The 16,420-nt window shown below is 41.1% G+C and overlaps 1 protein-coding gene across 1 annotated transcript in view; it reads left to right on the forward strand.

Moving 5' to 3' along the window:
• Window positions 1-16,420, forward strand: part of itga1 (integrin, alpha 1) — a 65,857-nt gene that overhangs the window by 24,927 nt on the left and 24,510 nt on the right. Inside the window, exons 2-12 of the mRNA XM_053515521.1 lie at window positions 1,612-1,732; window positions 6,571-6,683; window positions 8,794-8,885; window positions 10,402-10,516; window positions 11,675-11,796; window positions 13,043-13,191; window positions 13,294-13,444; window positions 14,083-14,257; window positions 14,393-14,466; window positions 15,363-15,507; window positions 16,173-16,315. Of these exons, the coding sequence (XP_053371496.1) occupies window positions 1,612-1,732; window positions 6,571-6,683; window positions 8,794-8,885; window positions 10,402-10,516; window positions 11,675-11,796; window positions 13,043-13,191; window positions 13,294-13,444; window positions 14,083-14,257; window positions 14,393-14,466; window positions 15,363-15,507; window positions 16,173-16,315 (1,400 nt within the window). The remainder of the gene's footprint in view (window positions 1-1,611; window positions 1,733-6,570; window positions 6,684-8,793; window positions 8,886-10,401; window positions 10,517-11,674; window positions 11,797-13,042; window positions 13,192-13,293; window positions 13,445-14,082; window positions 14,258-14,392; window positions 14,467-15,362; window positions 15,508-16,172; window positions 16,316-16,420) is intronic.

Below are 16,420 nucleotides of genomic sequence, written 5' to 3' on the forward strand. Positions count from 1 at the left end.
CACAAAATGCACTTCTCTCTCTCTCTCTCTCTCTCTCTCTCTCTCTCTCTTTCCCGCTCTTTCTCACACACACACACACACATAAATGCACACAACCTTAATACTGTGTGATGCTTTGTGAGGAAGTTTGAGTTTAAACAGCATGCATTATTTAAAGGTTCGCTCAGTTGCTTAGGACTGAAGCGCTCACGTCCTGAGACGTGTCTTGCATTAATCCTCATGTCTGCTTGAGAAACAGAGAAAATAAGTAAGTTATGAAGGGAATGCAGTTTCATGTAAGAGATGAAGAGGCTCTCTGTAGCCTCCTCACAATGAGCCATTTAAGCCCTAAAGTTTATTGTCCTGTCCATACGCGACACTCAGAGACGCAGTTGTCTTTGGAAATAAAGCGAGCGACCCAATTTAACACAGATTTATGAAATTCCTCCTGCAGGCATGTGGATGTTTTACTCCCACACGCAGTTAAGAATAAAATGGAGAAATTGTTCCAATGCCCTGCAAGTTACTGAGGACCATTTGAGGGTTTGTTTTTTCAAACAGTTCTGAAAATTCGGATCAATTAATCATCTGCAGTCGTATTGCAAAAATGCAAATGGATGGATGACGCATTGTGATAAATAATCATGATTGTAATTGGCCAAGACGGGAAAACAAAACATGGGATGTGAATTTAGGCAACAGTTTTGAATGTCTGCGTCAATTCCCGCTTTGGGTCTGTGTGTGTGTGTCGAGTTTGCATGCTCTCCCTGTGCTTGTTGCGTTTCCTCCCACAGTCCAAAGACATGCAGAGTAGTTTAATTAGCTTTCCCAACTTGCCCGTGGTACTGGTGCCATGTGATGGATTGGCGTCCTGTACAGGGTGTACCGCGCCTCGTGCCCCAAGTCTGCTGGGATAGGCTCCAGGCCTCGTGACACACAGGATAAGTGTTATAGAAGATAAATGAATCGACTATCTGCTATTTCAGTCAGCTGTTTTTTTTAGGGGGGGGGCTATAAAAGAAAAATGCCCTTGTGGTAAATTATGTAAGACACAGTACTATGCAAAAGTCTTGTGCCACTCCTTATTCTGCGTCCAAAAAGCCAGACTTTCTCGTATTGTTAATGTAGCCTTGAGGAATAGTTCTCCAGGCTTCCTAGGCCATGTGTTTGCTTCTCATTTACAGTCCAGCCCCTGTACCTAGTATACTGCTGACGCTATAGGAACGGACGAGAGGGGAGATGAGGTCGCTGCTGAGGTTGTTACATAAACAACCAATTTTCAAATTGTATCTTTAGGCACTTTCCAAACTGTTACAGTAAAACATTTGTTCCTATTTCTTTCATTTAATCCACATCATTTAATTGAATTTGGAGAAATAAGGCGTGGCTCAAGACTCTTCCACAGTTCTGGATTTCCAATAGAATGCATCTAGTCCATCACAGGACACCGTGCACACACACACACACACACACATACAGCATATTCACACATCTGTTTTCAGTTGGCATGTTTATGATAGGAAAAGCACCCTGATACATTGATATCGAACCTTAATCAGGGTTGTCAAAGGTCACATGACTGGTATCTAAAGAAAGTTATTCGATTTGCGTTTGTCTTTTCCTGTGCTGCAGCGCTGCCGTCGTGTTTGCTGTTCTTTAACGTGGACGAGAAGAACGGGATGTCGTTCGAAGGGCCGATAGAGGACATGTTCGGCTACACCGTGCAGCAGTTCGAGAACAGCGAGGGGAAGTGGTGAGTCTCACACGCGTTCTCCATACACGCTGCAGTATAACCATTTTTCACACTGGCCGAATTAGCTAGCGTGGCTTTTGGTTTAAAATATACAGCTGATACAGATGATACACCTTGCACTCTAGGCTACATGTGCTTGGTGGGTTTCCTCCGGGTACTCAGGTTTCCTCCCACAGTCCAAAGACATGCAGACTAGATTAATTGGTGTTTAATAGGGAATAATACACGTGGGATTGTGCTGTTGTTGGAAATTAATCTATTGAAAGATTTTTATCTTTTACTCTCTTTATAGACCGGTCTAATCTAACAAACATCACGTCTCAAAAATGTTTCTCTCAGGCTTAAAATCTTTGCTCGTTTCTCGATTTTTATTCATTTGGGACTGAGCCATCTGTTATAGATCAGAAACCCCTTTACCATTTCCTGAAGTTTCACCTCTCACCCAGGCCGGCACCCAGAACCCGTAAAAAGTGACATTAGCGCAGCTTTCATGAATGAATAGCACCTTAAACACTTTTACTGCCACACACACTTCTATGTTTTCAATAAGCCTGTTTGAGGATCCGGCAGTGCCATGTGTAAAAGTGTCAGTGATGAGTGTGTGTGTGTGTGTGTGTGTGTGTGTGTGTGTCATCTTGTAAACGGCTCAGGATCGTATTAGATGTTTTATGTGTTGTGTATAAACGACATCATTTTCCTCAGGAGAAACACACACACACACACACACACACACACACACACACACACGCACACACACAGTAAAATCCAGGAAGCACATAAAACACAGATCTCATATTCCTTAGATTACGCAGATAAAACTTTAATAAAATGTACATAAATATATCAGGATCTTGACAGACACCGAACCTTATGATGTTATACATCAGTATATTTTTGTGCACATGTTCATTGCTGACCCTAATAAACTTCAATAGATTTATATTGTGTATCAACTCTGATATAAATAATTCAAGCCATTAATCACAAAGACAGACTGGACTGTAATCCCTTTCATCCAAAATAAATATTAATCAGTAATGACTGTTAGAGATAAAATAAAAAAAAAGAAATTTTATTTAGCCACTGCAAATTAATAATAATAGTAATAATAAGTAACAATAAGAGTGGTTGTAAACCACAGACAGTAGAGGTCAGCTGGCTTTCTAACTCATAACACAGTTCTTAAATTACATGGACTAAAAAGCAACATTCGGCTCAGTGGGAGGTTCCTCGTCTGCTAAGGGCCTGGGTTCGATTCCCGTCCCACTGGATGCAGTGCTGGTCCCAAACATTTCTAAAAATTCAAACATTTAATGTAAAAAAACAATAAAAAGACATAAAGAAAACAGGATGACAACATTTTCACAGCCCGTTATATTCCACTAATAAGGGGATTTTCGAGGATCAGTTGTTCCTCACCGAGTGTTCATGTGAGCGATTGCGATTGCGGTGGGTCCGAGCCACCTTGGCCAGGATTCACATTCGCAGTCGATTGTTTTACTGCGTCTGAGAGTCTCATCACCCTACTGTGCTTGCAGGCTTCTGTAAATGTCAATCGCTTTTACTTCTTCATTCATGAGAAATGTCATCGCAAGTCCCGGTTTGACTCGAACGCCCCCTGTGTAACATTTGTCTTAGTTCTCACAATTTTTTTTCTTCAGGCATGCAAAAGAAATTTGCATAGTTCTAAAAAAAACAAGCGAGTTTACTAGTTTAAAAATAGGCTGCTGTGTAATATTTCACTCTCCTTATACGCTCAGAGACAACAAGTCAGCTCGGACAAAAATAATAAATAAATAATAAAGCAGCTTCTGAGCAAATAACGATTTTTACTGGCAAAGCATGATTGATAATGCTGCTTCAGGACGAGTGCCAATCCCTCATACTTTTTAATAAGATAAACAGACGCTTATTATTTTGATAATACCCCACACACACATTCATTTAAACAGTTAGACAGAAAACTCCACACACACTCACACCCCTCACTGTCTATAAAAGTGAAAAAGTTTATAAAAGTAAATCGGCTAAAAGCAACAGGAAGCGATACGGATATGGGTATTGAATATCGCCGATAAAAGAACACGACACACACACACACACACACACACACACACACACACTCCACTTCCTGCTCGTGCCTCAGAGTGTAATTGAATTAGAGAAAGAGTGGCATAACTAGATTTTGATTTATCCCCCTGAATCCTTAACACTCTGATCAGGGCACACCGAGGCCGCCGTAAACAGGATGTTGAGTGTGTGTTTCTGCAGTTGTGCCGCGCGGTGCTTGATCACGCCTCACCAAGGCGCTGGAATGATAATTACGCGACATGTTTGATCTACGGCATTAAATCAAGGCAACGGCTCGAAGGGTATTTTTAGCCCTACAGCATGAGGGGCTTGTGATTTCAAATGTAGTTTGGTTTCAATGTTATTTCAGTAACAGTTTTTAGAAGCTAATATTTAGCTTAATGTGTACGTAGTAATGTGTAATTCATAATTTCAAACAATACCATGTTATACGTCCAAGAAACCGTCACTGGCTGCTTCCACGTTATACACAATAACTTCGTACCGTGCTCGGGTGCGGTTGTTTCCCCTCTATTCTCTTCCACTGCTCAGATTTCACGTTACGAATATGGTTCCGTACCTTATGTCCAAAGCCTGGACATGATAAAGTGCGAACTTTGGAGTCAAGTGCATTCCGGTTCAGGCTCAAGTCTGTGGTGCGAAAGCATGGGGTTGTCCAAATCTTCAGATTGCATTTTTTAACTTATTATTAACACTAATTAACAAACACTGATTTCACTTTAAGAACTGAATGTTTTGCGCATAATTTGCCTCGGCATACAGAGAATTTTCGGCATGCGAGAGAACGAACCGAGCTAAGCCGGCTGGGAGCCGTTCAAAACATGTTTGTGTCAGTGGAACATCAAGTAAAGCGAGTTTATGTATTTTTGATGTGTTTTTTTGTGCAAGATTAAGTAAAGACATAGCAGGAATGTTAGCAAGGACGGTAGCAGGAAGAAAAGGGAGCCGCTTTCAGTTTTGTTTTTAAAGCAGCTGGTGCCAAGAGGGATCATAAATTAAGGATAAGTGAGGTTTAATGTCTAATTATTTCATATTTTTTCTTTATTTACATGTCTAAATGTTTTGACTGTTGTTATATGCAAAAAATATGATTATAGTGTAAAAATTGTAATGGTAACATTTTCTGCAATACGAAATTTCGCCTTAAGACCTCGCCTCCAGAATGGATTCAATCCGTATGCCGAGGTATCTATGTATATTTTTACTTTAGATCTTATTCAAAGGCGAATGTTATTTCATTGTGGGTAAAAAAAAAAAAAAAAAAAGGGAAACACAGGTATGCCTGGCAAACTCAGGGAAACTGATTTGACTTTGCTTTACTTTACAGTACTTGAATTTAGAATCAGGTTAAACGCCTGTTTAAGCAAATTTTCTAAACGCTTCATCTAGAATAACCTGGGTATAGACCATGTGACCGCGCTTTTTCAGATCTTCCTTAAATAGAAGTGTCTGTGCATCACCAGGGCTGAGTGGTTAACACTGTGGCATCACACCTTTATGGTTCAGGGTTTTAATCTTGTGTGTGGAGTTTGCACTTACACCCGTGACGGAAGTTGTTATGTCATGGCAGCCAAAGATCATTTTTAATGACTGCTTGAATGGACAAGCACCTGAGATGTTTTTGTATTCCAGTAGTGTCTAGACCGTTAAAAAACAACCGCCTATGTTTAAACAATGAAAAAAAAAGGGAGCCGGAGGTCTAGAGCGAGCTGATTGGCCGAGCTCTCTCTTTGGGAGGGGGGAGGTGATTAGTGCTCCCACATTAATCACAGCTCTACAGCCAACCAGGGGCGTCTGTGAGCTCGCGCAAGCGGAAGGAGCGCGAGCGAGCAGTTTGAAAAGATGCGGTCGGCTGGCGTCACGTGGTTTGGAAGAAAACACGTGATAGTCTTCGGCCCTCCCAGCTGAGTGGTAGTTGTAGCTCTAATGTGGGAGCCCCCTAGTGACGGGGAGGAATTGGATACGACTGAATTAGGGGGAAAAAAAAAAGGGATAGAAAATGCTGACTGAAAACGAAGCTTAGTTGTAAAGTAATTTTTCATCATCGTCTATACCTCTTTATCTTGTGTTCAGGGTCGTGGGAGGCCGTAGGAGGGGCGGGGTACAGGGTTAGGGTTAGGGCTAGGGCTAACCCTGGACCAGGTGCCAATCCATCAGATGGTCACACACATACACATACTCACAAGCTCATTCACAGACTACGGACAATTTAGAAACATTGTTTAGCCTAATTTGTATGTCTTTGGACTGTGGGAGGAAACCGGAGTACCCGGAGGAAACCCTCCAAGCACTGGGAGAACATGCAAACTCTATGCACACAGAGACCGGAATCAAGCCAGGCCGGGAATCGAACTCGGACCCTGGAGGTGCAAGGCAACAGTGCGTAAAGTAATGATTTATTTACGACCCAAACATTTTTTTAACCCATTTATAAGCGCAACCTATATACTATAAACAGTGCTAGTCTCCAGCTGTCTTACAACTTTAAATCATGAACCCTGACCCATGAAAATGTGGGTTTCGCAGGACAACACAGTCTCTTTTCCATCCATGACCACAGTGCTTCCGACATGTAGCGCGCATTCATGTGGGTTCGCTTTGCTTTTCTTCTCCGCAGGAAAAACAGAAAATCAATTATCTACCCTTTGTCTGAGTGGAGTTTGAGTGCTCTTCTGCGTTCCCATAATTCCCACAAGGTCCGCGGTTTGAATTTGACCCCGTTTCTGCTTCTGTCTTTCTCTCGGCAGGGTCCTGATTGGTTCTCCTCTGACGGGCCAGCCAGCCAAGCGGACCGGAGACGTCTACAAATGCCCCGTGGGTCACGGCAGATCTTCCGGCTGTATAAAATTAGACTTGCCTGGTGAGAACTGGCTTTACAGTGGATTCTTTCCTATGTGTGTATTTGTGCCGCGGTCATTTTTGTGTGACATGTTTGATTCAATGACTTAAGCACTACTTTTATGGTAAACCCAAATAGCACCATGTTGCATGGTTTCATTATTTCCCATAATATAAACACAGGAGCTAAAGAAATTTGAACTCTTTTTTTGATCTTGTTAATGAAAAACTGAACATTTCTTACTGCTTTAAACGGTATTTAGCCTACAAGCTGTTAGCATACCATCAATCCAATAAGAATGTTTATAGAAGTGTTTATCATATACACTATATGGACAGAATAATTTGGCCAAACCTGTTAATTATTGAATTAAGGTGTTTCAATCAATCAGGCCCCTTATCCCCTTATCTATGAAGAACAACTTTACTGCTAAAGCATACCAAGACATCTTGGACAATGCCATGCTTCCAGCCTTGTGCAACATTTTGAGGAAGCCCCTTTTTCTATTCCATCAAGACTGTGTCCCAGCGCACAAAGCAAGCACTGTAAGGACCTGGTTTGATGAGTTCGGTGTAGAAGAACTTGACTGGCCCGAACCTCAACCCCATCGAGCACCTTTGGGATGAACTGAAGCTGAGAACCCTCTCATTGACCCTACAGAGTGAATGAACACGAATTCCCACAGAAACACTTCTAAATCTCGTGGACAGCCTTCCAAGAAGAGTGGAAACTGTTATAGCTGCAAAACGGGGACAGATTCCATATTGAAGTGTACGTAGTGTGTGTGGATAGAATGTCATTGCAGGTTTGGTCAAATAATTTTGTCCATGTAGTGTAGATCTTACATTACATCTTACAAGGCCATGTTGTCCTATGGTCATCATCATCTTCATCATCATTATCATCATCATACCATGGAGAATTCTGGGAACACTGGAACACTGGAACACTGGTGTTTATTTGTTTGTTTGTTTGTTTAGTGGACAGACAGTAAACCAATCATACATTAATTTGGCATTGAATTTTATTATTCGATTAGCCATCATTTTGTCTGCGTTTTGAATGTTTCTTTAACTTATATATTTTGGAGAGCATGGCCAGAAGTATTGGAACACCATCAGGAAAAAGTTCAACAATCAACAGCGCACGTTACAGTGAGACGCTTATTGAAGAATCGAAGCCTAAACTTAGGATTAAACGCAGAGGACTGATATCCGAGGGTGTCGTGATCTCACATGACGATGCACGTCCACACACTTCCGTCCGCACTGTCGACACGCTGCAAAAACTTTGTTTTGAGGTGTTAAAGCATCCTTCCTATTGTCCTGATCTCACTCCATCAGACGTTCACCTGTTTGGTCCCCTGAAAGGACGAGGGCGAAGATGCACTTTTGATGAAGAAATGAGGACAGCGGCGCATTCATGGCTCGCAGCTCAGACTAAAACATTTTTCATAAGGGGAAAACGAAAGCTTGCTGACAGATGGACAAAGTGCTACTGAAAAGGTTTTCAGTATTATGTCCAAAAAAAAAAAAAAATTGTCTATTTATCTTTTCTAAAAGTTAAGCAAATCAAATTGTTCAGCCAGAGTGCGGATAATTTTTGACTCGGCCTTGCATTTTATGCACTACGTTGTTTAATTTTTCTGCGATTTTTCTTCTTCCATAAATGAACATTACTGAACTTTGGTCTGTCTGTGTGTGTGTGTGTGTGTGTACTGACAAAACGACTACAGTGTGTATTATGCAACAACGTTGCTCTTATTATAGACCACAAGGAGCCTCCTGTTCCTGAATGAAAGGCTTTATGTCTTATTCCTTATTAGACACGACATTTCTTTGAATGTCAAATGCAAGGACAAAACCTCTTCACATAAACGAATGCTGTCTAGACTATAAATACACACCTACACACAAACAGACCGTTTCCAAATTCACCATCCAGTAATAAATAATTGGACGTGTTTTATATGTGTGTGTGTGTGTGTGTGTTATTGGAAGCGTGATTTGAAGGTGATGTTAGAATTTGAACAAAATATAGAAGTGTAGTAGAAGTATATAGAAATATTAGTTTAGTGTGTTAGCACTTTCAGAATGATTTCTAAAGACGCTGTGTGTTCTTATTTCTCCAGAAAGCACGACGATCCCAAACATACACGAAGTCAAAGAGAACATGACGATGGGCACGACGCTGGTGGCCAATCCAGACGGGAATGGATTTCTGGTACGAGGAAGACGTCCCCTCCTCGTCCTCCTTGATCCCCCTCCCTCACCCTGATTTCCACAAACCTCAGCCATGTGGACAGTCCTGCTAAAGCTTACAGCTGTGGCGTTTTATAGAAGTATTAGTCACATTTTCCACAGGGAGTTAGTAATCCTGAAGCCACTGTGTCTCTCCAGAGCTCCAGTTTAAATTTGAATAACTGACCAACTTAAAAAAAAAAAAAAAAGGTTCATTTATAAGTGAAAGACTGAAACGGTTTTTCCTGTGGCCTTAATAGACAACGTCTCCTGAACCGCTCATTTTCTTTCTTTTTTTTTTTTCCATCTGATTCTCCGCTCGTCTCTCTTTCTCTAACATTCTCCACCACTTAAAGACTTTCCTTTTCTCTGTCCTGCTCTTTTGTTGCCTCCCTTATTCCTGTTTTTTCTCTGTTCAGCATGAAATAGAGAAATTAGATTTAAATACATAAATATAATGATGTATACATTTATTTTGTGCTTTGTTCAAACATTACTGTAAGCACTACTATATTTTTCTTCCGAAAGTCAGCAAGACATGCAGAACAGTACAATATCAGTAGGTTTGGACTCAAGTTTGGATCTAGATTCTGGAATCATACTGGAGATTTCAAAACTATCAAATAACACGTATGGAATTATGGAATTACTCTACGTTACGTCAACAGTCAGTCGTTATTTTAAAGAAACAAAGCTCAGCTGTCCTGGAACTTGCAGGAACTGTATTGTGTCAAGTGCATTTGCAAAAACCCATGATGCACCATGATGAACCTGTCTCTCATGAAGACCTTCCCAGGGAAGCAAGACCGAAACGTACCTCTGCTGCAGAGGAGACGTTCATTTAGAGTCACCAGCCTGAGAAATCACCAATTATCAAATGTTCAAAGGAGATTATTGTATATTTTGGACACTTTCAGTATTGTTTTACACTGTAAGAAATTTTTTTTTAAAAATGAGGAATGACCCGGGAATTAGAGTATGGAGTTGTGTCCAAACTTTTGATTGGTCCTGTTTCTGCTGTTCTTCGTCCTTCATTATTTGTCTAGTGGCCAATAATAAATATAATGTTATTACCGCAAGTCCCCTACATGCGAACATTCGAGTTGCAAACTTTCAAAGATACGAACAAGCATTTGTGCATGTTCAGTCGCGTAGGTTAGACCACTGTGTAGAAGCAGAGGCGATAAAGTTGGTATTGCTATGACGTGGCGAGCAATACCAATGGAGACGAAAGTGAGAATGAATGAATTGGGGAGGTTCTAAAGAACTAGGACAAGATCATAGAATGTGTTAGCTTCATACTGTGTATAGCCAGTTGTATTCGTATCCTGGTACCTGGACAATGACTTACCAAAAAATTGGAAGTGACCTTCATATGTTGGGACGCACCCTGGACATGAATTATTTCGTTCTACTGATTCGTCCTTTGTCATAGTACAGTGGCTGTTTCTGCGGAAAAAGAAAGCGTGCCTTTAATGTCCGTGTTAATGTCCCTGCAGGCGTGCGGCCCTCAGTACGGCTACATGTGTGGAAATCAGCAGTACATCACAGGCGTCTGCTCCAACATCAGCTCCTCTTTCCAGGTGCTCAACTCCATCGCCCCGACTGTCCGAGGTACACTCACATAAACACACACACACTTTCTTGAGGGACACGTGGAAAAAGTGTGTATATTAACACATTCCCGGGCGTGTAAGCTCCGGCCTGCCCTCTGGCCTTCATGCCCAATTTAGGACACGGTTTATAACTGCCGACGTCTCCGATGCACAGGAACCTGTGACTCATCTTAAATACAGCGTCTCCGAATTTCAAACACACACACATGCGGATATACACAGACGCTGTCCCTGATTACGCACTTACAGTACAGTAGCATCTGAGTCTCTTTGTCTCTTATCAGTTCTGCACTGCAGAGTACAGGAAGAGGAAACCAGGGAGAGTTAGCACTGTAACCGCAATACGTTATACGGAATTGTAATAATAATGTAAAAAATAATTTAACTCAAATAAAAAAAAACACAAAAATTCATTGGTTTAGGCCACGCCCACCTCAAGTCCTGATACAGGTACAGGTATCCTCTTGGTTGACTTTGATATCCAGCTTTGCATTGCCATTATCAGCAGCAATAAATCAATTAGTTAATTAATAAAGGAAAGACAAACGTTATGAACGTTAAAGATCAATAACAACATTCAAGTCTATAATAACCATTGTTTATATATGCATGTATATATATAATCTTAAAATGCAATGTGTAATACCTAATTGTTAAGCGATTATCTAAGCGAAGTGTGTTCATCATGGCATAATGATGGTTATTATTTATAGGCATATACAATATACATATAATTTTATATATAACATTCTGTGGGTTATTTAGGCGTTTTTATTTTTTTTTATCAGAGTGGATGGGGTTTCAGCACTCCCTATGTGGCATTTTGTCAGTATGATCTGGCAACCCTGGTAGGCACAAAGTGAGCAAGTGAAAATGTTTAGAAATGGGCCCGAATATAACCCCATAAACAGTAGTAAAACTAAAACTATTTTGCGCTATGTTGGGTACAGTTTACAATGACTCTCCATTCAATCTCTGACTCACCCGAGGGCCGAAGTGTGAGGAACTATTCATACACATCTGCGGCTCGTTTCACCACCACTAACTAATATGCACTTTACATCATATAAACCATCATACGAATAAACATATGGCATGTTTGTCTTTTGCTCATATCCCACCTTGTGTCTTTCCTGTCGTTTATTTATTTCTCTAGAGTGTACGCAGGACATGGACATCGTCATCGTGCTCGATGGATCCAACAGCATTTTCCCCTGGAAGGAAATCACAAAGTTTCTGGTCAAGTTTCTGGGAAAGATTGAAATCCCTCCAGCCAGGGTGAGGCTTTCTCATCAGGATTAACAGATTCTCATTATAGATATTACACAAATCGATTTCGGACTATTTAAATCCTGATCACTTAAGATATGTTACTGCAGCTACTGTACAAACTGTCATCACTTTACCAGCCTGTGAGAGCTGATGATGATGATGATGATGATGATGATGATGATGACGATGCCTGGCAAGTTAAAGTTATGACACCTCGGTTCCACCCTGGTTTTTATTATTCCTACCTCGGTGTTAATCACTCATGCAGCCTCGGTGCGGTTTTGATGTAATGTCTTATTAAAACCACTTTTAGGAAAATCCTTTAGACAGAAACAGACTTTGGGGAAAGTTGAACGTTTTCCTGAACGTGGCACTGGAAACTCAGGAAGACTGCATTTTCCTTGTTGATAAATGACATCATGTTGAATAAATCGCGTCTCTGTCCGCTGTGTCAAACCCTGTGTGTGTTTATGCTTATTGTCACTGGGTATATTATCTTGCGCCACATGGAAGGAATTAAAACGTGTTTGGGGAACATTAGCAGTGACAGAGAGGATTGTGGTCCAAGATCTAAACGAGGTTAATTCATTTCCTACGTGGCTGTTTTATCCCCGGCCTCTTTCTCGAGGTTAATAAGACAGAAAAAAAGCACCGCTTTTCATCTTCCTGAGTGTAAACTCTTCTGTCCAGAAGGCTTTCTCATTGCAGAATAAGTGTCAGTAATATATTAGAGCAATGATATAAGAATGTGTTTTGTAGCTGCACTATTACCAAAGCTGCTGTTATAGAAGATGAATTGTTTAAACAATCAGAATAAAAAAGCGGCACGTTTTTTTTTTTAAATATGAGATAAAAATATGGTTTTAATATTCCGCATGAAGAATAAACATACATTCATCTGTCTATTCATCTTTGAAGGTTCAGTTTTCATGGTGAACTATCGTGTTGAGTGACGTGTATAGCCACGCTCATCTTGGGGCAAAAGCGCAAAAAAAAACGGAAAAAAAAAAAAAACACTAGATGCTGTGACATCATCAGGCACGTAACCGCTCATAACGTCACTTGTACTCAACATTTTGATTTCATTTATGGCGCAGGTTTAACTTCAGGCAAATACCAAAGGACTGGCAAAGTTTTAAATTCTGTCAGACTGAGGCTGATTTCGGATCCTCCAATTTACGAAACGTGAAGATATCATTGGAAGAGCGAGTTGTGACAAAACTCACAGTGTTTATGTCCGTCCCCTTTCCAGGTGGGCATCGTGTCATACGGAGATGACGTCGGCCACGTTTTTAACCTCAGCCAGTTCTCTACCACAGACGAGCTGGTTAAAAATGCAGAGAAGATTCCACAGAGACAGGGCTTGAAAACCATGACAGCACTGGGTATCGATACGGCCAGGTCTGCTTTACGTGATTAATTCCATATCACACGTCGTTTATTTGGAATGTGAATGTGTGTGAACCTGTTACTGGTGATTTACCGATCGGTTTTCTGTTACAGGAAAGAGGCGTTCACTGCGGAGCGAGGAGCCAGACCGGGGGTCAAAAAAGTCATGGTGATTGTCACAGATGGAGAGTCACATGATGACTACAGACTAAAAGATGTCGTCAATGACTGCGAGAAGGACGGGATTGAGAGGTTCGCTATCGCTGTAAGTGTCCAAGCTTAGTGATGCTTGAAACACATATGCTTGGTGTCAGATATTTTGTACCGCTGATGGCCCAAACAACAGCATGATTTTGGAGGAAAATTGTCCATATATTATTAAAAGCGAAACATATACACCACAGCACATTAGTGCTTCGAAGAACTTGGCTGGCTGACCAATATTATTGGTATCAATAAGGTTTGAGACTAGCTTTGTAACACGCCAACAGGCTGCACGCACAGTCACAGGGAGCACCGACTGTCATAAGTCAGTGTGCCAAAAGACATGGACCTGTGTGCATCGGGAGATTACCACGTCTGCGATTTTATCATAGACAGAAAGGTTTCAATTTAACTAGGTTTAGCTGCACAGCAATTTATCCCTTTAAATACCCAAGAGGTGTTGGCTTGTGGTTGTTAGCGGATGGTGTGTTACAAAGATTTTAATGTACACTACACTATGAACAGAAATCCTCTTTTCTCTTGATTTAACATAGAATAAAAATACTAATTTATAATAAAAATTATTTTATATATATATAATACAATTATCAAAATGTTTCCCCGGTCTCATCCTATCCTCGGGTCTACGGTGGAATTCCGCTAACGTTGACCTGACATTCGTTTTTTGCTCATCCGCAGGTTCTTGGTGATTATCGCCGGCAAAATAAAAGCAAAGAGCAAGTGAATACGTTCATTAACCAGATCAAATCCATTGCAAGCAATAAAATGGAAGATCATTTCTTCAACGTGGAAGACGAAGCAGCCCTCGTCAACATCGTCGACGCTCTAGGGAGCAAAATCTTTGCCTTGGAAGGTAATGACGAGTTTTGCCTCATTGGACACGACTTCCTGTTTGTAATCCGAATGAACCTGCAGGTTAATAAAGGTTATCTTATGACACGATTAATATAACAGACACAATTCTGTCTACGCTTTGATTGCTGAAAAGGTACATCTGGGAATCACACGTCGTCTTTTGAGATGGAGATGTCTCAGTCAGGATTCAGCGCTCACACGTCTAGGGTAAGTCCCATTCTCTTCAAAACATCCAGAGTTAATCTCTATGCAAAATGTCTACATCATTGCTCTTTAGTCTTATCCATGAAGGACTTGGGGTGACTGCAGGCTTTCACTCCAACCAGGTAGGATTTGCAACAGACTCCTGATTTCACTCTTCTTAGTTTCCAACCAGCTATCAAGATTGTCTCCAGTTTGGTGCTAATGAAAGCCTGCAGCCGCACCGAACCATTGTGGATGCCATTAACGACTCTGGGTTTACCGTGATGATACATTATAAGGGCGTATCCCAAGAAATTTCTGACCTCTGATTTGGTAAAACCAAAGAAAGTGCACTCAGAAATCCCTCATGTGACATAAAATTATTATGGCTGCTCCGAGAAAGAAAAGTAGACAAAGTAGTACCTCTTTTATTTTTTCTTTAAAGTGTTAACACAGGTCCGAGCGCTCCCAAAATGGGTGTTAATGCTTCCATGAAGTGCTCTTCACATAACCATTTTGGTTGAGTCGATGAAAAAAATGAGTCAGTTACCATAGATACCCAAGTTACATTTACGACATTGTACTGAACGTCTGGGGGTTAAGGACCGTCCTCAAGGGCCCCACAGTTGCAACTTGGTTTTGCTGCGGTTTGAACCTGTGATTTTCCAGTCAGCAGTCCAGTGCCTTGACCACTAAGCTACCCCTGCCACGGAAATAAACCTTTGGAGCCTGGTACAAAAAAAAAAAAAAAGAAGAAAAAAACTTATTTTATCTCCATAGCAAAATGTCCCATTCATGACAACTGTCTGGGGTGAAGTTTTATGAAAACTAAAAGGAATAAAATGAAATTAATGATAATAATAATAATGTTAACAATAATGATGATATTTGTTATTATTCATATTGTTGATTGTCTCTAGGCGGGTGTGATGCTCGGCGCAGTCGGGGCGTACGATTGGAACGGCACCGTCGTCATGCAGTTGGCCGATCGGTTCGTCGTGCCCAAAAACAACACCTTCCACAACCCTAATGTGGAGAGGTACCAAGGCATGGCCGGATACGTGGGTACGTCCTAATATTTTAACACAGCACCTGCAGAAACGTCCGACATCCCTCTTTCATTCCAGCGTGAGCCTTCTGGATGGAGCGTACAAATAAATAGCGGGTACACGTCATATTCCTAACAACTTCCTGACAGTTCTTCATACAAGCAGCGAAACAGGGCTTCGGTCACAGTCTAAACACTACGCTGTGTTCCCATAAACACTTTCCCGAGAGAAAGAAAATTCCGTCGCTCGCTACACATCCCCTTTTAAGGAGCTTCCTCAGAGTCCGCCGTGTCCGTGGGGTTGAACTGAAAAGGAGAGGAGTTTGGAATGTAGGGGAGGATTTTTGCCGCTTTGAGTTTCGCTGATATCACCAAACATCGCCTACGTAATTAAAGTTTGAGAGTTCGAAGCGATTAAAGCGAATTACACTCCAGCTGTTTTACATTAATTGTAGTGTTACATGTGGAATGTGAGGTTGCAATAAAAAAGCTGACGGATCTGAAGCTCTGCCCACGTGCATCACAAATCATGCCGAGATCTTCATAATATGTATTAAATTATGGGTTAAAAGAAAAAAAACACCAGATATTGCTGGATTCTTCAACTTTAAATTGAAAATAATAAAAGGTAAAGCTTTTTCTTTATTTAATAATGTGTTATTTTTTTAACTTTGGGATAAAGGTTACGACGTGCAGTCAGCATATACAGAATCTGGAGTTCTCTACATCGCCGGAGCTCCCAGATACAACCACACCGGCCGGGTTATTGTGTACCGCTTCAACGGGGAGAACGTCACGGTCACGCAGAACCTCGAAGGAGAACAGGTGACCCGTTATAATCCTGATATAAATGTGAAACACATGCTAATACAGTGTGTACACCATAGTGTAATAGAATACTCTACACTATATGGGGGCGAGTGGCGTTCA

The sequence above is a fragment of the Clarias gariepinus genome, chromosome 17 (assembly GCF_024256425.1).
Source record: "Clarias gariepinus isolate MV-2021 ecotype Netherlands chromosome 17, CGAR_prim_01v2, whole genome shotgun sequence".
In the NCBI taxonomy this organism is placed as follows: domain Eukaryota; kingdom Metazoa; phylum Chordata; class Actinopteri; order Siluriformes; family Clariidae; genus Clarias; species Clarias gariepinus.